This window comes from Eublepharis macularius, chromosome 3, assembly GCF_028583425.1.
Source record: "Eublepharis macularius isolate TG4126 chromosome 3, MPM_Emac_v1.0, whole genome shotgun sequence".
NCBI classification, from domain to species: Eukaryota; Metazoa; Chordata; class Lepidosauria; order Squamata; family Eublepharidae; genus Eublepharis; species Eublepharis macularius.
In genome coordinates, this window is record NC_072792.1 from 46,887,949 (window position 1) to 46,914,925 (window position 26,977).

The window sequence follows — 26,977 nt, forward strand, 5'->3', positions numbered from 1 at the left end:
ATTCCAAGGTTGTCCAGGCAGTAATTCTATACTTGGTAAAATGCTGTGCATATTGATGATGCAATATAAAAGCCAGACTTAATAAATGTGGATTTGATTGTATAATCATGGGTAGGTTAGTGTCTTTGGAATAATTTATCTTGTGATAATCATAGGTATACCTATATGTATATTGTATTTTCTTGTCTTTACGATGTTCAACAGAACTCCAACCTATTCTCTTATTACAGCCTGGAGACCTGAAAAAGCGGGTTGAGTCTCTCATAGAGAGAGACTATATGGAAAGAGATAAAGAGAATCCTAATCAGTACCACTATGTTGCATGATGAAGAGAAACTGTTTTTTAAAAAACAAAAGAACACTAGTTTTCCAATAATGGATCCCTGTGCTGTTGCTGGTCCTGGACTTTACTGTTAGCAGACTGAGAAATTATGATTGTTTAGTCAATCAGCTGCATGAACGGCTGATACTTGAAACCTGCTTGCCTAGAGTCCATGGTAGTATTCCGTTATTTTTAGACCTGCCTCTTGATTTTTTTTTGACATGTCTGTTTAATTTTGGGGGAGTGAAATGTGTTGGAATGAATGTTTACATTCTCTGTATGGTATAATTCTTCAGCCCATATACATTTGGGCAGCTTATGTGTGTTATTGATTGACTGTTATACTATATTGTTTAGTTTCAAGGATTATTTAATTTCTGTTTAATACTTCACTGAAGAATGTTAATTGTCTCAGAGTACAATGAATTTTTATGTATGCACATAAAATTCTAGTATTTGTTTGACTTTTTAAAAAATTTGCATCTTTCTAAACTGTATCCCAGTTTAGCTAAGTGCCAAGAAGATGAAAGTTTTAAAAACAAATATATTTGATCTTTCTTTTTAGCTCATTGATAAAATACTTTCCCGTCCTACTCCCGGGTCACAGAATGATTCTGATAAGCACTTTTTAAACTTCAGAATAATTCATGTCATAATATGGGATAACTTTGCTTTTAACAATAGCACACACAGTATTTACTGGTGAGTTCTTAGACACTGAATAGCCTTGTTGTGAAAATATGGAGGATAGTCCCTCTCCAGAATGATTCCTTCATGTCTTCAGGGAAGTGCACGAGAGAAGATTCCTGTATATCAGGCATCGTCCTCCCACACACTCAGAATTGTGCAGGTACATTACTGTGTGCAGTGGAGGGAATAGATTGCTCCCACAGTTTTGTTTACCCAGACTTTATAATAGGGTGTTTCATATTGTAAATATGGAGTTCAGAGAAAGAGAGACGTAAAATATAAAAATATAACTGCTGGTTCTACAGGATATGCATAGTGACATGTTACAACAACCAAAGGGGGCTTTGACCTTTGTGTCATGAATGCCTTTATGAACTTGCTTTGCATAAAAATAGCACTATGATTGATTATATAAATACAATCCCATATACTTGATTTTGCCAAGTTCTCCTTTTGTCATCTATATTGTTGTTAACTGTGCTGCATTAATTCACTTTTCATTCCCTTTATCTAAAATAAAAATACAAATGACAGCACAATTTAATGTATATTAATATTTTGGGGATCTAAATTTCAATTTAAGGCAAATTCACCTTTTAATATACATTAAATATGAATTTTTAGTGTCCGATAGGTCACAATCAATTTTATATCTGCAGTGGAGTGCAAAATGGCATATCAGACTATTAAGTGTTTTGTCTTCTTATCAAATGTTATAAAACTTGTCTATATTAACCTTTATACACATTTTAGAAAAGAATTTTCAAGAGGTTTCTAGTGGGAAATGGTTAACTGGTTTTTAAAGTATGTCCTCGTTTTTCTGTTCTTTGCTACTGCTACATTACCTACAACAAAAGTGGTTCTCCTTTGATGTTTGCAAAGAAGATTACTAACATCCAAGACAATATTTGAGCTGAAATGTAGTTTCAAAATCATTTTAACTGCGAAAACCAATGTAACTAGTCACAAGAAAATACAGCAGTAATTAAATGTATTCTGACAAATCATTTTACTGCTTTGCTTGTAGTTTTTGAAAATTACAGTTTCTTATTAAAATGCCAAAGTAATCAACCATTAAATTTCTTGGATAGAAAAAAGGGCCAACAAACCGAAGGAAAATTGCAGTTGCTGGAGATAGCTAGTAGTCTCCACCCGTGTGAGAACTTTTGCATCAAGGAAGCTAACAACTGGGAAACTAGAGTTCATTGTGGTGGTGGTATGCAAACCACAGAAATCATACTTCCTTGTTGCCTTTGGCATGGAGAGACACATTGAGTATCTCAGTGCCAGACTTTCATATAATATGTTGTAGAAACAGTGTTTTATTGTGTTGTTTCCATTATCACAGCTCTCTAACAACATGAACCAAAGATCTCTTTAGTAACATGTTGGTAGAGGGTCATGATTATTATATTCACACAACAAGATACGCAATTAAAACATTTTAAAAGATTTAACAAGGCTTATCAACCTGCAAGCGGGGTGTGGTGATATCCCAGAATTACAACTGATCCCCAGACTATAGCGATCCATTTCCCTGGAGCAAACAGCACGTTCAGAGGCTGGCCTCTATGTCATCAAGTCCCTGTTGATCTCCTCTCCCCAAATCCCACCTTTCCCAAGTTCTGCCCCCAAATCTTAAGGAATTTCCCTATCTGGAGTTGGCAAACCTATAGATGTGCATTGCTGAGGTGCTTGCCTGTTTGGTAACCAGTGACAGTAACTGCAAGAAAAGCAAGGACAAAGAGATCTGCAATCAATCTTTGGCTGGGTCTTTTCCTGATGAAAACTTTAGTTGTGAGGCTCAAACAGAGGGGAAGGTCTTCCTTTAAGGCAGTTTGTTGAGGGTGCTTGTCAGAGCATGGATTCCTATACTCCTATTTGAAGGACAGGGCTTCTCGTCAGTTTAACAGTCGTGCTCTGTTGTTGAATTGACACAACCACCACCAATATTCTATACTTTAAAGGGCAATATAATTTTTCCATGAGGTTCCTTCAGTGCACAGTTCACAATTAGGTTGCTAATTCTTAGAAGGCAGTGCATAAATCTGGCCTCCCCAAATCAGGGTGGGACCAGTGAGATCCCTGGGTGAGCTCTGGGATTAAGGGTCAACAGTCAGAGGGAAAGGGGCAAAGGCAACAGAAAATATAAATCTATGGCTGAAAAGGTTTTAATGCTATAGCACAGAAAATTGCTTTATCTATAAAGCCATAAACAGGCTATCCCCTCTATTGTACAGAAAAACCTCATCTTGCAGCTGCCCAGAAGGAGCAGCGGACTGGTTATGATAACAGAAAACTGGCCAGTTGGCAGCTGTATTTTGTACTTGTATGTTGGGGGGTGGGGGTTGTTCCTTAGTTGTCATAATGGAGACCTCCAGCCAGTCTGGTTCCTTGGAAGATGGCAGCCCTCACAGCAACCACATAGCAGCCTCAAGCACTGGTAGGGGTTAATCGAAGCCGCTGCACAAATGGAAGACTGAACTAATTTTTAACGGTATGAAAGTCTCTGTCTTTCTGGTTTCTCTGGAAGATGGCAGCCCTCAGGGCAATCACATCAGCAACCTTAGCTGGAATTTGGGATACTTTGCCATCAATCGTACATTGCATCACTTGCTTCAAACTGTACATCTTTCTCTGTAATGAGAATTCAGTAGCTGTAGTGTAACAGAAAACTAAAACAGGAATCCAGTCAGAGGTCACAAAGTAACATTTTATTTCAGCGTAAGTTTTCATGAGTAAGAAAGTAACACTAAACACATTTTCTATTACATAGGCCCATTTTAGATGGGTCTTGCGCCCAGGTACGTGGTGTTAGGATTGCAGTTTAAGTGGCCCCCTCCCCGCTCTGTGTGAACAGCTTTTTATTATTGGATCTTGTTTTAAAACAGCTTCTCTTCCTACCATTTGCCCCCTCAGCTTTTCTGTGCACTTGATAAAAGTAATGTCTGAATCAGAAGCTTATGTGGAAATAAATTTGGATAATACTGAAGACTCCTGTTTTGTTTTCCTGTGTGCAGTGCACACATACATGCTGTTATTTATATGTATTTCTGACCTGAAGTTATCTGCTATGTATTTCCCTCCGCCACCTGTCAGGCAGCTCATAAACAGACTATTTCGTACAAAAGAGCAGCTCCCCCCGCCCCCAAGTTTTGGGGCGGGACGACGACGTCTAAATTGAAAGTAAACAGGGTTGGATCTTCTGAAATTACAATACATCTCCAGACTATAGATCAGTTGCCCTGGAGAAAGGGGGTTTGCCAGCCTCGAGATGGGCCTGGAGATCTCCCAGAAATACAACTGATCTCCACGCCATAAAGATCAGTTGCCCTGGTGAAGGCTAGAGATCTCCCTGAATTCAACTCATTTTCAGGCTATAGAGATCAGGTTGCCTGGAGAAAACAGCTGTTTTGGAGGATTGCCTCTATGGCATTATGCCCCCTTGAGGTCCCTCCCCTCCCCCCAAATCTCCAGGAATTTTCCAACTCAGAGCTGGCAACCCAAAACCCAAATAAAATGGCTGCTTTGTAAAATGGACTCTATGTTTTTATACCCCGCTGAAATCTCTCCCAACCCCAAAACTCTGTCCTCTCCAAGCTCTAACCCCCCAAACTTCAGGAATTTCCCGGCCCAGAGTTGGCAACCGCAGGAGCGGCGGGGGACGGAGGGAGGGTAGCAATTCCACCACCTTTGCCTCCCGCCGCTTCTCGCGAGATCTCGACAGCCGCTACCTGGCCCGCGTTTCCTCACCTTCCAAGCCCTGGCGGTTGGTTTGTTGGTCTCTCACCCCTCCCCCTCCCTTTCCAGCGAGCCGGGCGGGTCCTCCTTTCGGTCAGGTGACACAGAGGTAGACCATAAAGAGGAGGGGGGCAGGGGCGGGCTGACGTCGTCGGTCATGTGATAGCGGCCGCTGGTGTTCTTCGAGGCGGCCGCGTCGTTGCGCTTTCGAAGCTCGGAGCTGCGCGCACCCTGCTCGTCTCTGCCCGACGCCATCGTCCTGTCATGGCGGCTCGGAGTGGCCGGGGGCTGCTGCTGCTAACGGCGGTCTTGCTGGGTAAGTGGCAGCCGCTTCCTTCTTCCCTCCCTGCCCTTAGGCCGCTCCCTGCCGGCCCTGGGCCCGGTGAGGCGCGCGGGGTTCCTGCTTCTCACCCGGACTCTGTCCCCCCCCCCCTCTTCAGGACTGCCGAGTTCTGCGCGTTTGCTTGGGCATAAGCCCCCTTGGGTGCAGCGAGGCTTCCTTGCCGAGGAGAAGGCGGTTGGGCGTCTTTCCTCCTCCTCCACCCCCCCCCCCCGACCGGCATCTACCTGCCAAGCCCGGGCTGGCTTGCCTGGCACACACGCCCGAGCGCGAGAGAAGGCAGGCTGGCCTTCCCCTCCCTCGCAAGCGAAAAGGGTAGGCGAAGAAGCCGAACAGAAGGGCCTGTCTCCCGGGCGGCCCTTCAGCCCTGCTGATGGCCGCTAGATAAGGGCGTCTCTTCTCCCTGCTCTGCTTCTGGGCATAGTAGCCTCGACTCCGAGTTCTTATGTAGATCGCAGCACACACACACAAACACACCCCGTCCCGGTTACTTGATACCGTTGGTATACGATACAGCTGTTAACAATAAAGAGCGTCTGCTAGAAATTCCGAGTGGCTTTCTCCCCCCCCCCCCTTACAGCTTAGTGCCAGGGTAACTTTTTATGTATATAGTAGTAAAATCTGCTTACTTCTCTTTTTTCCCCTTCCTCTTTACTTACCGCATTGGAACTTTCTCTCCAAAGCCATGGGTGTTCTCAGGATTCAAAATGAAAAGAAGAAAGTGACTGGCTGCTTTTCTTACCCTAATTTTGGTGTAATGTAGGATTTGTTTCCTTTGTAGTTCTGTTGCAACCTTTGTATGAGGTGTGGGGCAGCTTTGAATCCTAAACCTTTAGGCCTGATTTCTCCCTGTCTTCTCTGTGCTGCGTTTATTATCTATCAAAATAACAAGCTTGTGAATACAGTGCGCCCTGACTATACTTCCCCTGGCAGTTCTTGTGCATGTTTCTTAGTATTTGCTTCATAGCAACTGAGGGTTTGAATAAAGTAGCCTGGCTTATTGTATCTGAAGTCTTGTGTGTTGATATAGTTCACACTCTGTATATAGGTGGCAATAGTTTTAAGTATGGTTTGTTACTAAACACCTAAATGAAAAAGCAGCCATACCATGGCTGGTACTTCCCATATAACTCATTAACACAAAAATGCCCTGTATTTTCTCAGTTGTTGCATTGATCTTGAGTACTGAGAGTGAAGGTTTCACCTGCCACAGGATCACTCTTCAGAAAAAAAACCCCACCTAAGCAGCAATGTCTGAAAACATGATTCTTATCTTTCTCCCCCTCCTCTAGCACTTGTGTTATATTTATGAGTGTTGTGTGGATTGTGGTTGCGTGAATGCCCAGGTGTTCACTGGATAGTAGACATAGTCTCATTATTGATGAATGACACTTCCTTTTCCCGAAACTTTCACTGTTTCATCTTTCCTCTTGCTGTGCTTCTTGAGTGTTTATCCGGCTCTCTGATTCAACAACATGGCTATGGCAGTAATAGGACGACACTTCTTCCTCTCCAGTGTTGTAGTGTCCGCATTCCCTGAATGTATATTTTTAAGTTTGATTGCACAAGTGAAATTTGACAATCTTAACAAGGCATTTTCCAGCCCTGTATGTTGTGGGAACTGGATAGTACTCTGTGTAAATAAACATATAACAGTGTTTAGTTGTTGTTTGTGATCTAACTAGTTAATCCATTTTGAGAGCAGTTGTCTTCTACAGTGTTGAATGGCAATTTTGATTTGTTACTATATCTGCTTGTGTAACAAGGCCTCAGTCCTGTGCAGGCTTGAGTTGGACTCAGTGGGGCTAGTTTCAAAATAAACATGCATAAGATTGTTCTCTTAATACTATTAGTAGTATCTGGTTATGCGACTGACACAATAAGAAAAGTCTTGAAGGGACTATTTTGCAGGCTAAACTATAGAAATAAACATGGGGATGGATCGTGGCTCCGCGGTAGAGCATCTGCTTGGCATGTAGAAGGTCCTCGGTTCAATCACCAGGCTTCCAGTTAAAGAATCAGGTAATAGGTGATGTGAGAGACCTGCCGGTCTAAATAAAGCACCTTGATGGACCAGTGCTGTGGTTCATTATAAGGCAGCTTCATGCATTCATAGTTCAAACTTTGAAGTTACTCTGTGCAGACTTAACCTAACCTGATTTCAGTCTTCATCTAGTTATTCTACTATTAGTGATTTTTGTCATTTCATTTCCTGATTCAGCTATGTAAGCATTCTTGAGTGGTTCCTGATGTGTTTTTTCCCAGAAGCAATTTCTTTCTTCAAGGTGAAAGAAAATCTTGCAATGTCATTAAAGGTCAACCTTGCCAAGTTGGGCTATAGTATTTGTGTCTTTCACAAACAAACCAGTGTGTTATCTTTGAAAAGCTATAGCTGAGGTAAATGCAGGTGTAATTTGGTTAACAAAGTTCTTTTATTGAAACAGATTAGGAAGATACACAGACAGAACATTATGAGGTGAGGCCAACTGATTACCAAGTGGTTCCCCCCTTCTAACTGGCAAATTTCAGCAAAACCCCCCTTGGTTGTACCAGACTGTTAAATTATTTGTTGCACTGATAAAGAACTTGCTAAGCAAAATACTGTGTATTTATATTTCCATTTTAAAAAGCCAAATGTTAGAGACAAAATCTGATACACAAGTATTTGTTCAAATGAAAAAAAAATTCTGGCTGTCTTGAATATTCCTAGCCCAGCAGAATGAAAAAGCCAGCATGAAGTTTTGGGGGCTTGAAACAGCCCTATGATTGGGCTGTATTTGTAGCTTTTAAAACTGATGGTCTGACTTGGTAAATCACTACACAACCTGAGGCCGGGACACCTGAGGACTTGTCTTCGCCCATATGTAACTGCCAAACAATTGGAACATCTGAGGCTCTACTCCATGTGCCCTCACATTCTGCAGCTGTGTGGTGGGAGTGCAACTGTCTCTCTAATGAGGTTCCCGTTTTTACATATTTTTCAGCACCAGGCAAACAGCTTAAAAAACAAACATACTTTAAGCCCACTGCAGGCTGGTTTTTAACTAGTTAATGTGGTGGCTTTACAGAATCCTTTTAATGCTGTTTGTGATCTTAATTTGTCTGGGGTTTTGCTGGCTTTAACTTGTGATTGTGTGTTGATTTTTACTGTGTTTGTTGGAATCTGCCTCACAATACATTTTTACAAAGAAGTAGAATATATGCTGCTTATCAAGCTTTGTATTTTATCCTTTAGCAGTGATTCTAAACTTTGGGGCAGAATATGGTCTTTCTCTGATCATTCTTTTAACTGGAGAGACTAGAGATTGAACCTGTGACCTTCTGCATGTAAAGCATGGACTCTGGCACTAAGCCATGATGCATCCCTTGCAGACAGGCTATAAGCTGATTCTGGCAGTGTCAGGCTATACCACAAAGAAAAGTGTGTATTTTAGGAAGGAAGTATAAATGTCTATTTTGTCATTAGCAGGGGTGGGAGGCAAAACAGTATTTAGAAGATTGTAAATGAATAACTAATCTGTTTATATTAAGGTATTATGTTTGTGTGACAATTAAAACTTAGAGGCAGCTTAATATTGCTGGGCAGTACCTTGAGGGTCCTGATTTGAAGGCTCTGGATGTGTAGACATTCTCAATGGTGAGCTTGCTGAGAAGTATTTTTTCTTTATTTTGTGTAGAAAACTACAGGTGTGTCTCATACTGTGAAATGCATTTCCTAGATCTGAATATGCCTATCTTAGGAGCACTCAAATCAAATCTGAATTTTCAGCAATGTTATTGCTACAAAAAATAAATGCTAGCACAGTGTTGCCTTTTAGTTCTTACTTATATCACACTCTCTTGCTAGGAGGCCCTAATTTACAAGTTTGAGAAGGAAGTTTGAGAAAAGTAAAGAACATATTTTCTTTAGGAGATAAAATTGATATATCTTTAATTGCCATTTAGTAACGGAGAAACCAATATGGAAGCTGCCTGAGTTCAACTTCATTTTACCAGTTCATTTTCAGGAAATCTGGATCATGAAGCGTTAAGGCCTTGCATGGCTTACAGATAACTTTCTACTTAACTTAAGTGCTAGTGTGGCTTCTGTTTATCCATGGACCAGAATTGGCAGCTCAGGAAGAGCTGACCCAACATGAAATTTTGGCTGAAGCAGCTGTTTGGCAGGAAGTTGCAATGAATTTGTTGTGTGTGGTTTTCATAGTCACGGTGTCCTCAGTTCCAAGATGCATAATTAAATAATGTACTTGACTCTCAGCCTAGCCTGACTGTAATATGTTACTTGATGGGAAGTGTAATTCTTGGTGTGATCTATTTTGTCTTTAGCTGATCTTAACTTAGTTGACTGGGGATCCACAAACTGGGCTGGGTAGCCAAGTTGTTCATACACAAGTCAGGCCCAAAGTAAAAGCCAAAATATCTTTTGTAAGCGTGCTAGCTCATGAGTTTGCCAGCTGATGAGTTCTTCATCAGGACAACTGTTGCGAAATAAAGGGGCAAATTGGGGGGGGGGGTTTACAATTTTAAGGCTTTGTCCTTAAGGCCCCTGGCCTGCAGCAGCTCAAAACCATACACTGTCATGGGGTGTGTGTGTAAAGTGCTAGCAAGTCACAACTGACTTATAGTGACTCCTGCTGGGGCTGTCAAGGCAGATGAGAAGCAGGGGTGGTTTGCCTTACTTTGCAGAGTCTTCCTTCGTTGTCTCCCATCCAAGTGCTGACCCTGCTTATCTTCTGAGATCTGACAGAGTCGGGCTAGACCATGCAGCCTTCCCTCCCACACTGTAATGGTAAGGTCTTAAAATGGTGACCTGAAAAATCTGCTTTCCCCCTTTTTCATTTTATAATGTATAGCCTAATGAAAAGTTCTGGGAAACTCAGAAGCTTGCACACTGTTATATGTCATTGTTAATACATAAAAGGTATTACATGGATTGCGTTCTTGGTAGCTAACCATTGTTTTCTGCTCGGCAGCTGTGAAAACCTATCCCACCATAATATTTATTGTAACTATAAAGAGAATTCCTAAGCTAATCAGAACTAATCAGCACTCTATTACTGCTGCATGTAATGGTGGTAGTTTAAACATGAGTTCCCAAAAAATAATTTGTGTGTGCCTCAGTTTTTTAGTGTACATCTGAAAAAGCATCAAGCAGCACTACTTTATGTTAATCCTACATTTCATATGCAGTCCATCCAGTGAATATTGGAAAAATATCTTGATATCGTGGCACTGAGACTTAGATGCACAGGTCTATCAGTTCAGTGATATAAAACTGCTTTTCTCAAGTTTGGGAAGCTAAAATGATGTGTTCTGAGTCAGGTGGTTTATCTTTTTATATCCAAAAGTAGGAACATGTGTTGTTAGTAGCTTGTTGCTTATGAACTTTAGCTTTTTAGCTCCTGTACTTTTCGTTAAGCTTCTTCAAGGTTCAGATTCATGTAGCCATGTGCCAGAAATTAAAAGTTTTGTATCAACCTTCTATCATTTTGGGGGAAACCTGTTGGAATATGCTGATCAACTGGTCAGAGATTCTGATAAAAAAATAGATCCAGAGGAGTTAGCCGTGTTAGTCTGTAGTAGCAAAATCAAAAAGAGTCCAGTAGCACCTTTAAGACTAACCAATTTTATTATAGCATAAGCTTTCGAGAATCAAGTTCTCTTCGTCAGATGCCTGATCAAAACTGGGCAGATACAGAAGAGGAGGGGGAAAGAGAGAGAAAAAAGGGAGGGGGCATAAATCACAAGAAGGCAGAATGCAATTAGCATGGAGGCTATCAAAACATTCCTTTGCTTGGAAATGTAAACATTTCCTTTTGGTGTGCAGTCAGTTTGTAGCAGTGAAGGTATCCAATGCCTATGTAGTATAAGCCTTCGATGACCACAGCTCTCCCTGCCAGCTGCATCTGACAAAGAGAACTGTGGTCCCCGAAAGCCCACACCAGGCGTCACTGGGCTCCCCCAGATCACGCCTCTGTAAAGAGAATCTGTTACCTGTGGTAATGTGATAACCATTCATAGTCTCTATTCAGTCCCCGCTTGACAGAGTCAAATTTGCATATGAATTCCAATTCAGCAGCCTCCCGTTGGATTTTGTTTTTGAAAGGTTTCTGTTGAACCACAGCGACCTTTAAGTCTTTGGTGGAATGTCCTGGTAGATTGAAGTGTTCTCCCACTGGTTTCTGGACGTTTCCATTTCTAATGTCAGATTTGTGCTCTCGACCGAGACTCACACTTAAGAGATTTACAACAAGCATTTTTGGGACTACAGTACCCACCAAATGAAGTGAAGAAACAAATTAACAGGGCCAGACTAGTACCCAGAAACAGTCTGCTCCAGGACAAACCTAAAGGAACTAACAACAGAACACCACTGGTTGTCACCTATAGCTCCCAGCTCAAACCGATCCAACGTATCATCAGTGAGCTACAACCCATCCTGGAAAAGGATACCTCTCTCTCAGAAGCCCTGGGTGGAAGACCTTTCCTTGCCTACAGACAGCCCCCCAATCTTAAACGACTTCTCACTTACAATCATGAATCGGCCAGCAGAGTCACCAGCACAGGTACCAAGCCCTGCAACAGACCCAGATGCCAGCTCTGCCCCTATATCTACCCAGGGAATACAATTACAGGACCCAATGGCATCAACTACACTGTCTCTGGCTCTTACAGCTGCTCATCCTCCAACCTGATATATGCCCTCATGTGCCAACAATGTCCCTCTGCTCTGTACATTGGACAAACCAGCCAACCTCTACGCAAAAGAATAAATGGACACAAATCTGACATTAGAAATGGAAACGTCCAGAAACCAGTGGGAGAACACTTCAATCTACCAGGACATTCCACCAAAGACTTAAAGGTCGCTGTGGTTCAACAGAAACCTTTCAAAAACAAAATCCAACGGGAGGCTGCTGAATTGGAATTCATATGCAAATTTGACTCTGTCAAGCGGGGACTGAATAGAGACTATGAATGGTTATCACATTACCACAGGTAACAGATTCTCTTTACAGAGGCGTGATCTGGGGGAGCCCAGTGACGCCTGGTGTGGGCTTTCGGGGACCACAGTTCTCTTTGTCAGATGCAGCTGGCAGGGAGAGCTGTGGTCATCGAAGGCTTATACTACATAGGCATTGGATACCTTCACTGCTACAAACTGACTGCACACCAAAAGGAAATGTTTACATTTCCAAGCAAAGGAATGTTTTGATAGCCTCCATGCTAATTGCATTCTGCCTTCTTGTGATTTATGCCCCCTCCCTTTTTTCTCTCTCTTTCCCCCTCCTCTTCTGTATCTGCCCAGTTTTGATCAGGCATCTGACGAAGAGAACTTGATTCTCGAAAGCTTATGCTATAATAAAATTGGTTAGTCTTAAAGGTGCTACTGGACTCTTTTTGATTTTGATAAAAAAATATGATCTGGTTTCAATAAAAGCGGTCATTCACATACAGTTTATAGCCGGCTTTCCTGCAAATTAAAGGTAAGCAAAACCCAACAATGGACTTTGTCCCCATCTCGACATAAGAAAGTTATGTCAGCGTACTCTTACAATGGTCTTGAATAACTGCCGCTAGTTGGTGCCTATTGTAAAATGAAGACTCAACAAAAACAGTGGGGGCTGCCTGGGTTTTTGCCCGGGATTCTTGTGTTATTCCCAGGAGGCCTGGTTCTTAAAATAAGCCTTGTTAATTTGCTTGGCCTTACTATCAATTCACTCTTACAAATCCAGAGCAGGTACACTGAATTGGGGACCATAGCCTGTTCTCTGCCTCAGAACAACCTTACTGTGAGCATTATTAGTTCACAGACCACTTAATGAGCTAAAATAGCCCAGTTCACTGTTATACCAGTTCAGTAGATTTAAGGCAACCAATGAAAGATGCTTCATTTTATTATTTTTAAGCAACTAACTTTTAAAAAGTGTACATACAACAACAAATATCTACGAGTTTCATAAATACTCCAAGTAGTAGAATTTATATGCTAAATTGTTTGTTATTTATTAGAAATTTTCTGTGCTGTCTGCAGGGTGCTTGTTTGAGGAGATGTACTTTAACTTTGTAACATTATAAAAAAGTTTTATTTCTTATTGAACTTATTTTATTCCTTAGCTATATCAAATGTAAGTGTTGCATGTATTTCAGTGTTTCCAAAATGGCTTCCGAATTTGTACATCTCTACATTCTCCCCCCCCCCAAAGCCCCCCTAGCTGTAGAATAAACATGGCCGTTTAGAAACACAATTCACGGGAGGGGGACACGCAAGGTTCTAGTTATAGGGGAGTATTGTAGTAGCTTCTTCATGATGATTCAACCTCAACCTGGTTGTTAATGCAGACACTAGAAAAATAAAAGTTCTTTTGTACACATCTCAGTGCATTGATAAAGCCTTAGTAAATGATTAGCTCCTGCAAGTAGTAATCTGGACAACTGCTTTTGCCAGCAGCATATGCTGTAACTAAAGCCTTTTAAATGAAAAAAAAGATATTTGAGATGACCTCAATCCTTTGTGTGTGCTTTCATAAAGTGAAATACGTTGAAACTGTGTTGTACCCTTTTGCTGTACTCTCAGGGAGTAAGAAATACTTAGGTAATGCTTGAGCATCTGTAATAGTCCCTAATGTACATCAGAATTCAGCTGCTGGCCTTATATGTGCCAGAATATTGGCACAAAATATTGAACAGATGTATTGATAAATTCTGTTATTTATTGTCTTTCTTATCAAAAGGGTTTCTATAATACATTGATTTCAGTATGATTCTGTATGGTCATGAGATAACTTAGCAAGCATGTTTGGCAGTTTTGTAAATTGATGCTCTGTTAGCATGCTATCCAGATGCCCCAAGTATGACTGAAGGGGGTACCAACGGAAGCATTTTGTATACAAAATGACTAGGTTTCTGGTTGATCTATGAAAGCTGATCAGACCTATCCTATTTTCATGGTTTATTGGAATGATTATTTTTAGGCATCATTCTTGTACAAAGAAAGAAAGCAATTAATATGTCTGTCGCTCAAATAGTATAGGTTTATAAACGGGCCCTGATCTAGCTGTGCAATATAATACGTTGAAAGCAAGGCAGGTTACTTAGTAGCGCACCTGCATTTTGCTCAGATAGGTGTCCTCCATCCCAGTGAACTCTATAATACATATGTTTTGTCCTCTTCTGTATTACTATATATTTTATCCAGCTGTGCTTGGTGTACTTGTTCTCTGTTCACAGGATTGTTGCAATCATTTTCAACATTTGAAGTTAAAGAAGATGACAACGTCTGCATATTAGCCAATTTCTCTGTAGAATTCACAGTGGAATATGAGGCAAAAAGTCACAAAGAGGTGAGAGAGTATGTTGAAGTTCAAGTGAACACTGCTAAATCTTGAAACTACCTGCCAAGACGCTTTGTCAAGGCTGTTGTGCCCTTCTGTGGCTAAAACCAGCATGATGTTAGGTCGGATGCAGAGAAGCAAGAGCAGAGTTTTGCTTGTGGAAGGGATCTTGGCCACTTTTCCTTCTGTGTTCTCCCTCCCCCATCCACTACTGAAGGCCAACATATGAGGACGTTAGGAGAAGGGGGGAACAGTAAAAATCCCCCCCAACACACACACCAACCAGGAGCTTTTGTGCAAGGGTGTAAAGAGTAATTTCTGCCAATTTGCTATTCCAGCCACACCCACTTGTATGACACCCCAGTCATTCCAACGCTTGGGAGTGGCTCGGGGGCGGGGAGGGAGTACAAGTTGTAGAAAGAGGTGGCATCCCTTTTGTGAACTCTGTTGCTCTTGCAATAGTGTTGGAGCAGGACCTACTTTACTAAGACTTGAGCTTGCAACAGCAACATTAGATTTGTACTTGCCTACTACTATATGTCATGAAACTTTTGCCAGAGCTAGCTCTGATACTTACACAGGCCGTGTGAGTGAATCTTAGATGTGCACTTCTAACAAAGAATGTATTGGTGGGCCCAAAGTTCACTGTGACAACAGCACATTGGGTAGGCTGCTGAAGTGAATCAATGCAGTCAATATCTCTGAGTGTCTGTTTGCAGCTGGGTGCTTTTATGACACCACCATGGAGTTAATGATGATCTGTCTGATCCAGACCACTGCAAAGGCAGTTTATGGTTATGCTGTGTTTAGTTACAAATAAAACTGCTCCCTTACCTAAGGCTTGGAGTACGTAATGGTGCTGTAAAATAAACACTGAGCTAAGTTGTTCCAGCCCTGCTTAATGTCCTTTTTGCTTGCAAAAGATGCTTTACAATTGTGAGGGCAAGGAAAAACTGAGCAGCTACCAAAACATCATTTCACAGTACTGTTAATTCCACTTTCGCCGTTAAATATTGTCTGGTGTAAGGTGGTATGATGCTCTTTGAAGGGAATCAGCACAACCTGGGTTGGATCATGTTATATGTGGGGCAGATTTAATATTCAGAGGGAGCTGAACTTCTCCTAGAAGTGCAACCTGGAAACTGTTTTTCCTGGCAGGTGGTATTACTTGTTACAGATGCGTACACCTCTGCCCAAAACCTTTTTTAAAAAAATGCATAGTAGTTGGGAAGAAGGATGCAGCACTGTGCTGTGCTTTAAATCCTGACCTTTATTGTAGAGAACATCCTAATTGTGTGACACTTCAATCTGCAATAGTCGTGTCTACTCTGGCCTGGAAAAAAACTCACATGTTGCATGCCATTTCAGGCCTATTCCTTAATATGCTGTCCATTTAATGAGGAAGCAGCACAAATATTTCTGTAACTCTTTATCTTGAGTCCTACCAGTTTGGCACATACTTTTAAAAATAACTGACACACAGATTAGCCTTAACTAAAGAAATGCTTGGTCATCACACGTCAACTATTGCTTTCTGAAGTTAGAATGGTCTGTTTGGGACTTCCAGACACCAGCTCCTGACACTTGCTTAGTTTTAGTGACACAGCTGTATCATCTCCTCTCACCATTCTCTAGCTTCTTCAGGAAACTGCTCTTTTACTGCCTTGTTTGCCTATCTTTATAAAGCTCTTAAACTTAACTGTCTACTATATTTTATGCCAACTGTGCTCACTCAAGGTATTAATCCAGGCAAATATATTAAGACAAATATAAGCAGGTTCACAATAGTTTTTGCTGCAAAAATGAATACGCGACTTACTCTTATCCTTCAAATCATAAAGCCTGCAAGGAATGTTTGTCTGAAGTAATGGGAAAGAAGGATCCTTGCTATGCCTCATACCTGCTTCAGATGTGCTGCAATTGCAAATTATCTCACAGCCACAACCAATGCAGGAAGACAATTTTTAGATTTTCTTTGAGTCAGATTTAAGAGGGTTTTGGATATGGTCTGATACTGTGTAAACTAGATACATGAGTCACTTCTGAAATAGCAAAAGCTGAGGCATTCCCATAGTGATATTGACCATCTCCATTCTTGTCAGGATCAGTTAACAATCATTTAGGGATCATGCGGTTATACTGGGAACAACTTCAATCAGTAGATGGGGTAGCACTGGCCTAACTAATATAGCAGGGTATGATACAAATGGTAGCAATACAGGTTAGTGTCACCCCTGAACTGACTTTTACTGACTCTGCCAAATAGACAAATAGAGTCATAGTCATATGACTCTGCCATATGAAGAGTGCTGCTGTTGCGTAAAGTAGCAGAAACCCTTCACCTACCAAATATGCTGGTGTGGCTACCTCTGAGCAAAACTTAATAACGTACGGTAATTATGACATCTTACTCTCCTTTGAAGAATGAGAGGAAATGTATGTTGTGTTCCAATTCAAAGTTCTTTTGGAGGCTTATTCAGAGTGCAAAGGAATCAAAATTTGATAATTAAAATGAATTGTGTTCTAGTTAAATTATCTTGTCTTCTAAACCTGATGCTCTGAAAATACTTTGGCAAGGAGAACCATATGTAACTTACAATAAAGATGCAAAGTGAAGGGCATTTTTAAGGCCAGAGACAACACTACATACACACATATCAGTGCCTGACTGCAAAAAAACCCTTGGAGGTGGGGAGGAAAAGCATAAAGCACAGATAAGTTTTAGCTCATATTTGCAGTAGTTCTGATGCCTACTATAACTGTCTTAATATCTCTTTTAGAATAAAAGCTTTGAACTTCCACACAATGCTACAGTACTGAATATTAGCAGCTGTGGTAAAAAAGAGAAAAGCACACCAGTTCTTGCAGTTGGATTTGGCAAAGGACATTCATTAATCTTGGACTTTGAAAAGGGTGAAAGTTCCTACAGTGTCAAAAACCTGACATTCAAATACAATGTGTCTGATACTTCCATTTTCCCCAATTCAACTGAAAAAGGTGAGTAATATTTGACCTTTAATGCGAGGCTTGGATAATAATAGTATGCGGTCAACTTGTGTAAGATTTTGTGAAATCTTTCTAACCCGTATACAACTGCAAACTTTCTTAGGAATAAAAGAAGCAACTTCAGAAACCGATATGCATGCATCCTTGAATACTACATATACATGTATACACAACCACAGGATAACGATGGCAAACGTGACCGTTCTTTTCAGTCATGTCACACTCGAAGCGTACCTTGCAAGTAACAACTTCAGTCATAATCGTAAGTCTTCTCCTCATTGAGCATCTCTGGCAATTAGAATCTTCCTGATAGCACAAGCCACATCTAAGGGTCTCAAACGTACTACAGATTTAGGCTTGAGCTGAAAATGCCATTGGGCAACATTGATTGAAGAAAGAGTCTTAACCAGAAAACCCAAGACAGTCTTTATAAAGTGCTATATTTTATTGACAACTTCTCTTGTAACCCCACCCCACCCCCCAAAAGGTTAAAGTAGCAGTTAATGTTAGAACAAATCCTTCTACCCAAGGCCTTTTTTTTTTTAAAGAGGGTATGTCGTGATACGGAATACTGGCATCTCTTGGGCATTTAGGACGTGGGCGAGGAGAACAGCATGAGTGCTGGCTCCTCCTTTTTTTTAAGGAAAAAAACCACTGATTCTACCTGAAGCTTGACCAGGTTGCTCAAGCGCAACTTGGAAAGACGGAAAAACAGGAAACTAGACTTATTTTTGCAACCAATAAGACCTCTAGTTCTAAGTAGTTCCACAATTCATTCAAGCAGCTGCAGGAGAAAAAGACAACCATGGAGATACACCTTAGATAAACAAGAGTTCGCTAAAATGGGATGAAATACTTAGTGAAATGGCAGCGTAGTAGAAGATAAATCCTTCCCTGATACTAGGAGAGAAATGGCGGTCTTGCCAAATTAGGAAGATACCAAAACGTAGTTTGAAACACTTTGCTTTCAAAATATAAAGGGTGAGAGCACAAATTTGTCCAGAGAAACAGGATAGTTAATTTGGCATAAAGGACACAATGAAATGGTAAAATATGTATACGTATATGCTTTCCAATAGCTGTAGATTGGTTCTGTTTTCCCACTTATGGTAATGGCATGGGGGGGGATTGCAATTCATAAGCCTAGCTTTTGAGTGGAGTTGGGTTTAGGTAGCCTTCCGGCTGCACTTTGATTCTGTGATTGCTGCTTTCCTTTATTTCAGACACTGTCTGTAAGGAAGATCTGAAGCCCACCACTGCTGCCCCTACAACTAATGTACCTACAACTACTAGTCAAGCACCACCCACACCCTCTAAAAATCCAGACGTGGGACACTACAACTTGACTGGTCATAATGGTACCTGTTTGCTTGCTTTGATGGCCCTGCAACTGAATGTTACTTACAAAGCAAATAATAAGGTATACGTTACTTAATATCTCCAGTCCTTTGTTGAACTAATGTGCCTCAGAGCAGACTAGCAGCTTTATAAAAAAAAAAAAAGTGAACCCCTGCCCCCAGTAAGCATATTTACATGAGACAGATCCTGATTTAATTATGTCCCCTGGGTCTTGAGAAAATGGCTGTCTGCCATATTGCTGTTAGCCCTAAATATGGCTGCAGTGTAAAGAGCTCAACTTTTCCGCTTCATCCATATACTAGTAATAAACTGTGTTCCAAAAGGCTTGCTACTTTGCTAACTTCAGTTTCTATAGCTGACCCAACGACTGATTCTGACTTAAGCAAATGTCAGAGTAATATTCCCATGTGTCCAGTCATTTCCAGTGTCTTCATTTAAATGTGCTACGGTTTCAAATCTTCAAATCTTAACATTTTATTTCTGTGTATAGTGACTTGTTTTTTCTGTTTTGAAGACTAAATTGGATGTGTTGAATTTTCCATCAAATACTACTTATTCCGGGACCTGTAACAATGTCTCAGTTACTCTGAACATGTCTCTTGACAGCGCCTGGCTTGTTTTCCATTTTGTGCAGGTAAGCCATAATTTGCCCAATCCTTTAGATTAGATCCAAAAAGTTAGTAATTGCTTCTAGCACTTGCAGTGAAACTGAGCTTTACAGAGGATCCATACGTGCTGTAAGCTTTTAAGAAAAGCTGTCAAGCACTGTGAAAAGCTAGATTCCTTGATTTTTGCTGACATTTAAGCATGTTTGCTTGCGTGAGTAATTCTTTTTCTGCTAGTCACATCAAGAGGCAAGGAACCATATAAGACACAGAATCCTAGTTCCAATACCTAGAAATTTCAAGCTTTTCCTTAGATATAAAATGTCACCCATATGTACATACTTTCAAGCCTGTCTCAAAGGGGTTGAATGCCTGCTTCAAACAAGGAGGGAGGACAGTTTTGCTTGATTTCCCTCCTGACTGCAGCCATCCCGCCATGTGACTTTTTTCCATGTGGGTCCTATAATCCCATATACCGACTTGAGAGAAGTGAAGCGTGGGCAGAGGAAGCATCACCCTGGTGGCTGACTGGCTACAGAATTGTGCAGAACTGGTAGTCCCAACACCTGGAGCAAGCCTGCACTAGTGATGGAGAAGCTTTGTTTTGTTAAATCTTCATATCACAAAACTACAATAGAGTGAGCTAATAAACACTCCCCTCTCTGTCAAATGGGTAATTGGTACCCTGATTAAACCAAAAGATACTGGTTAAAGTACAAGTGACTGTCCTAGCAGGTGCCAGGTTGCTATCCTAATCTGGCACTTTTGAAGGTATCTTGAGTTCAAATTTTTCTAGCCTGATGAGGATATAAGGTAAATCTGAGTGGGATCTGGGCTTCATGCTTGTAAAAGTAGAATGGAGCAAGCTTTCTGTGAATAACCATAGAGTGATCATATTTTTGAAGCCTGACGCATTTTCAGTGGCTGTGCCTGGACCTCCCAATCTCCCTTTTCATCTTCAGAGTTTTATACTTCCTGTGTGGTTTCCAAGTTAAGAGATACAGGATACTTTAAAAGTGAAATGGTAGCCTTTTAGTACAAGTTAGGCAGTTCAGCAAGCTTAACAATTAAGTCTGACTAAATGCACCTCTCTTTTTAAGAATACAAGTATTGACAAGTACTTTCTGCAAGGCGTCGGTATAAACATTGATCTTCCTTCTGAATCTTTAGGTAAGAACTTTTTAAAAAAATAACAAAAGGCAATGTTAATAGGCAAAGTTAATAGAATGATAATAGCTAAAGCAAGCTTGGTGTAGTGATTAAGAGTGGCAGGATTCTGATCTGGAGAACTGGGTTTTGATTCCCCACTCCTCCGCTTGAAGCTAGCTGGGGGACCTTGGGTCAGTTAGAGCTTTCTCAGTCCTGCCCACCTCACAGGGTGATTGCAGTGAGGATAATAGACTTTATAAACTGCTCTGAGTGTGGCATTAAATTGTCCTGAAGGGCAGAATATAAATCGAATATTACTACTACTACTACTACTAAAGAAATTGAGATCTTTGTAAACAGCTTGAGTTGCCTCTTAAGGCTTATTTCTTTCTTCGTACCAGTGGTGTGAGCTCTTTTAGTTCCTGCTTGACATAGAGGGAGCACTCCTAAGCAGGCATACTGAAAAGTGAATCTCATATTATTCAGTGGGGCTTACTCCGAGGAAAGTGTCCTTAGGACTGCAGTCAGAGCCTCCAGGACAGGGAAGTACAAGGCCTTATATCTCTCCTGGATAGGCTGTCCAGTAGTGTAGACTAGTCTAAATTTCTGTAACAGCCAAAAATTGGGAAGGAGCTTGATACCAATTGAAGACTGACTTTTCTTCCCATCCTCTATCATCCAGCAATAAAATTTGGACATCCAAACTGCCTATACCTGTTTGAGCTAATACATTTTTAAATTTTGTGCAGAACCGAAGTACAGTGTAATGAACAACAGCCTGAGTGAACTAAAAGCTACTGTTGGAAAATCTTACAAGTGTTTTTCGGAGGAGCATATCTGGGTTTCAGAAAGAGCTTCTGTTAATTTATTCAATGTTCAACTTCAAGCTTTCAAGTTTGAAGGAAACAGCTTTGGAGCAGGTGAGCTCTCTAAATACTAAAAACAAGTTTGTTTTAATTGTCTGAAGCAGTAATGTGGCAGAGTCGCTTGGTCATAGCCTGTTATGTGTATGTCATGCATTCCAGTTAAATCTCCACAAAGGTTTTGCACACTTCAGTGAAGTACAGTGAGAGCAATATTTTAAGGCAGCTGAAGACTGTATGATTCAGTCAACTCTTTGGCAAAAGGAGATTGCTGCTATTTTTATTCACAATTATAGGAGCACAACAGAACCAAAGTTTACTTTTATCACTATCATTAAGGAAGGCAGATTGTCAAGTGAGAGTGCATTTTGTTTTTAAAAAATCAAACTAAAGATGCTAAAGATTACGTAATACATTTTGATGCAAAATTGCTTTGAGACAGTGCTAAGTATTCTCAATATAGCATACATGATTCTGAATAAAGAGCTGATGTGAAACAGTCTTGGTGACATATGCTTGAGTTTTGACATTATTATTAAATACTTATTAAATACTAACCCTCCTCCAAGAATCAATATGGGATCCCCTTGCTTATACAAAACTGCAACATACAGTTCAGCCCTCTCCTCCTATTTGTTTAGTGTTTAAATCATACAAGATTTCAGTGGATGGGAAGGGATTGGAGAACTGAAAACAGGCCTGAGTCAAGTCCCTCCAGTGGCCAGTAGAATGGCTTTTCTGAGTACATATGAAGCTGTCTTACAGTCAGGTCACTGGTCTCTCTAGGCTAGTAGTGTCCACTCAGGCACCAACAATTCAGGTTTTGCACATTAGCTGCTGCCTGACCCCCCCCCCCCACTGTGTTGCAAAGTAGAATGATTATCTGCACTTCTGACCTAATCTCTTGTTGCTTTTGCTGCTGTATGCTAGAAGATTTCAGCTGCCTAACAGAATGTCTTTTCTTTCAGTGGAAGAATGTCAGCTGGATGAAAACAATATGTTGATCCCCATCATAGTTGGTGCAGCCCTTGCTGGACTTGTCCTCATAGTATTGATTGCATATTTAATTGGCAGAAAACGTAGCCATGCTGGCTATCAAACAATTTAATGATTTGCACTTAATTAAACCAGTGTGGAAGAAGAGCAGTTGCAAGAAGCAGAAACACGTCATCCCCCCCTCCCCCTCAACAAACAGATTGAGATGAGGGAGCCCAGTCTCTTCCTTGCCAACTGCTTCTTGCAGTTACTGCTTTACTAAATGTGAAATCCATCTTGTGGCATTTAACTATGCACAAAGGATAACTTCTATAATTCTGTTTAATTTTGCTAATGGGTTAAATATTTACCCACCTAGAAACAGGCTGAAGTTTAAGAATGCTCTTCTGAATTGGCATGGTTTTTAATGTCAGCTACTTAAATGGGTGTGAGGTAGTTAAGTCACATTCGTTCACTTAAATTCAGATTAATTATATCTAACAAAGGGAAACTTCCACTTCCTGGTACTACCATCCTGTGCTGAATTTAGTTGCTGCACTTATGCAGTTAAATGTAATGACTGACCAATCAAATTTAAAATTATTCCCACTTTGTCTCTACTAGGTATATATCATTAATAAGCTTTAAATGCTAGGCCTGGTATAGGCAGGGTGTGAAGATAAATTGGCCAACTTCAAGATATTTTGATCTGTCAGCTTGATAGGAGCTGGCCCTTTTTTACATAAAATGGGTGTTACTTTATTTTTTTGTAAGTGAATTTCAGTCTCTTCTGTTGAAAGTTCAAAGATCCTCCTCCTGCACATGTGTACAATAGACTTTCAATCTGCTAATTCTTGCTTTGACTTTGGCTGGGATTGTACACTACAAGGATCAGTTATGGATGCATTGCCTGTAACAATGCTAATAAAGACTTTTCTGTACATGTTTTGTCAGTGTTTTCTTGAGTTAATACAAGGCTCTTTCACAACTACCTTTTTGAGCAGCTGAACCATTGCATTATATGTAATTTGTATTGCTGCACTGAAACCTACTCAATTGCTTCTAGTGCACTTTCTATTCAACCAGGGGAACTCAAATACCTTTGTTCATAGGCAAGCTTCCCCTTGATTACCATACATGCCATAAAAGCTTTCTGGGTGACCTTGGGTCAGTCACATTGTCAATCTAACCTACCTTACAAGGTTGTTGTGAAGATAAATGGAGCAGAAGAGGATGATGCAAGATGCTTAAATAACATTCAATTTATATACTGCCCTTTAGGACATCTTAACATCCACTCAGAGGAGTTTACAAAGTGTTGTTATTATCCCCACAACAAAACACCCTGTGAGGTGGGTGGGGCTGAGAGAGCTTTGAGAAGCTGACTGACCCAAGGTCACCCAGCTGGCTTCAAGCAGAGGAGAGGGGAATCAAACCCAGTTCTCCAGATTAGAGTTCTGCTGCTCCTAACCACTACACTAAACTGGTTTTGTGTCCCCACTAGAGAGAAAAGCGGGGTATAAATGACATAAAGAAAGAGGGATCAAAATCACGAAAAATCCAATGTTACCCACTATCATTCCAGAAAGACCTTTGACAGGAATTGGGTAATAATCTATCTAAACATGCATGGGGGTAGGGGCTAGCTTTTGTAGGGGATAGAAGCTAAATATAAGCGAGTCAGTTATGACCTACAGAATTTATCAATATTGAATTTTTGTGGTTGAATAGCTTATGCTTCTGCAGCAGCCAGCCTTGTTAAGCAGAAGCACAGTGAGATATTTATTTGTTTAGAATATTTGTCTCATCAGTCCTGCTTGAGGCAGTTTACAATAAAAAACCACAGTATTAAAGTAGACATAAGCAGCATAGATCCAGAGGAGTTAGTCTGTGGTAGCAAAATCAAAGAGAGTCCAATAGCACCTTTAAGACTAACCAACTTTACTATAGCATAAGCTTCCGAGAATCACAGTTCTCTTTGTCAGATGCATCTGACAAAGAGAACTGTGATTCTTGAAAGTTTATGCTATAAGCAGCGTAAAGAAGTAGACCATAAAAAAAACTTAAGTCTATACTTAAAAGCTTAGGTAAAAAGACCTGGTGCCTGAAAGAAAGTAAAGTAGGTGCCAGGTATGTATGTTTCAAAAGGGTGATGCCACCACAAAAATGCCCAGTTCTCTTGTAGCCTCCCCTCACCTCTGGAGGCTGGGGGACAGACCAGGGCTTGAGAGGCACCTTACTGAAGAATAGAACATTAGACATGGGGCAATAGTTGTTTAGGTCCAAGGATGACTTCTTCAGGAGCAATACCAGAACTACATCCTCCCATAGACAATTATCTCCTGGACCCAGACAACCAGCCCAGCCTGACACCATATACTATTAACCATGAGGGACAAGAATAAAAGCTGGACGTGATGGGCCACACTCTTTGAAGCATTTTGTCCACTTCATCAGATGTCACCAACTGAAAAGTCATACATACAACTGGCACCAGGCTGTACTCCATATGCAAGCTATTTTATCTGCAAAATGGCTTGCAAAGACATCACAATGGGCTTGCATGTTTTCCGGATCACCATCCTCTAGAGCTTGAGATAAAAGCCCCTTCACAACTTAGAAAAGCTCCACCAGATGGCACTGTGCAAACAATGGTGGGGAAACACACTCTTTGCTGCCATCACTGCCACAGAGCGGACATGATAATGGGTGCTCTCACTTGGTCACATACACTTTGATCACTTGAGCTCTTTAACTGCCCAGCCATTTCATTGCCTGAAGTGGCTTGGTAAACCAAGGGAGATTCCTGGCTCGGAAGGAAGGCAGACACTCACGGGTGATAATGTCTGCAGCCTAGCTCACCTTCCTTTTCCGCAGGTCAACTAGGGCTGTAACAGAAGCACCAGCCTTACTGACCAGAAAATGCCCAAGACAAAACAGGAATCCCTCTGGATCCATCTACCTCCTCAGGCAGACTGTCCTAACTGGCCCCCCCTGCCCAGTCTTGCAGAGGTTCCAACTAAACATCAGAGAGTCTATATCTAGCCGGATGATTGGTCCATGACAAGGGCAGAGTGGAAAACTCGCACATTACCAAGCCATGTACCTTATCTCCAGAGAAAATCAAGTCAAATGTATGACCCTGCTGTGTGCTTAAGAACCAGACTGTTCTGGGACTGTCCCGTGATGGCCATGAAGTCTTCAGCTACTCCTGTTAGGTAGCCATGAGCTGAACATTGAAGGCCCCAAGGAAAACAACCCACAGGGTCCTCTACACCAAACTCTTGAGATTGCCTCTGGCAGCTTAGGCAAGAAGATCGCTAGGCAATGAGATGGATGGTACACCGACCGAGTATCAAATATGCCTTTGTTTCAAGAAGGCTGGCAAAACCAAGCATGAAAAAAACCCCTCAAGACTGATATTCTCATTTACTGTTTAATCACAACTTGATGGGTTGCACTTCGCTACTTCTTATATGCAGAGCGTAGTTGGGCTGCTCCAAACAGTGAGCCTTCAAAATTCAGTGTTCTGGGACATGGAAATAACTCTGTAAAGCAGAGCTCTATCCTCTCTATAAACTCGGGTTTAGTGGAGGAAAAGAAACATAAGCTGCCCAAGTGCCTGTAATAGGTATGCCTTAAGTAATTGGTGTGGTGTTTCCCAAACCAGGAATGCTTTGTTTCTTCCATCAGGGAAACAACACTTGATTTATGGTAGTTCTGACAAACCTGAAGGGTTTTTTGGTGATGTCTGAATGTATTTACCTACTTTATTTATATCCTGCCTTTCTCCCAATGGGAACCTAAAGTAGTTTCCACTTTTATCCTCTCTATTTTATCCTCACAACAACCCTATGAAGTAGGATAGGCTGTGTGTGACTGGTCCAAGGTCACCCAACAAGCTTGCATGGCAGAATGGGGATTTGAAGTTGGGGTCTCCCAGATCCTAGCCTGACATTAACAACTCTACCATACTGGCTTTCATTCTTGATCAAATCTCATCTTTGAGAAGCTTATGGACTAGGGCTGCCAGGTCCACTTACCTTCCCAGTGTAGGGTTGGGGGGAGACTGGGCCCTTCCCTTTTCAATGGTTTCACATGTATGCTTTGCACGTGTGTGCTCCCAGCATGATGACATCACTTCCAGGAGTGACATCATCACTCAGGCCCCAAGAGTGCTCCTGGGATTCGTGCTGGGCCAATTTGGGCCCCCAAATGGGCTAAATCGGCTGGTGCGAAGCCCAGGAGCACTCCAGGGACCTGTCCAATGACATCACTCCTTAAAGTGACATTGTTGTGCCACTCCAGGAGGGCACACGGGGCGGTCTATTCTCACACCTTTTCCCCTGCCAGCCAGGTGGCAGGGGGAAGGAGGCTGGGAGTGGGGGATCCCCTGCCCCCACTGGAGGAACAGCAACCCTATTATGGACTGGAGTTGAGTCTCTAATTCTTGCAACTCTTAATAGGGTTCATACAACTGTCTCAATATTCTGCTTACAGTTCCGTCTCTGTCCCTATACAAATAAAACCACAGAGGGCTTTAGACAATGTGTGTGTAACTGGTGAGCTTTACAGAAAACTCTGTATGATAT

General features: G+C 41.3%; 2 protein-coding genes across 2 annotated transcripts in view; both read left to right on the forward strand.

Moving 5' to 3' along the window:
• CUL4A (cullin 4A) overlaps nucleotides 1–2,019 on the forward strand; it is a 49,238-nt gene extending 47,219 nt beyond the window's left edge. The window contains exon 20 of the mRNA XM_054973625.1: nucleotides 231–2,019. Within this exon, the coding sequence (XP_054829600.1) occupies nucleotides 231–326 (96 nt within the window). The 3' untranslated portion in view covers nucleotides 327–2,019. The remainder of the gene's footprint in view (nucleotides 1–230) is intronic.
• Nucleotides 2,020–4,871: 2,852 nt separating this feature from the next.
• On the forward strand, nucleotides 4,872–23,326 carry LAMP1 (lysosomal associated membrane protein 1). Its single transcript, XM_054973644.1, has 9 exons — nucleotides 4,872–5,069; nucleotides 14,325–14,437; nucleotides 17,209–17,425; nucleotides 17,538–17,696; nucleotides 18,658–18,854; nucleotides 19,308–19,427; nucleotides 20,499–20,568; nucleotides 21,297–21,467; nucleotides 22,379–23,326. Exons 1-9 carry the CDS (start codon nucleotides 5,018–5,020, stop codon nucleotides 22,516–22,518), a joined length of 1,239 nt encoding a protein of 412 aa, XP_054829619.1. The 5' UTR covers nucleotides 4,872–5,017; the 3' UTR covers nucleotides 22,519–23,326.
• The last annotated feature ends 3,651 nt before the right edge of the window (nucleotides 23,327–26,977 follow it).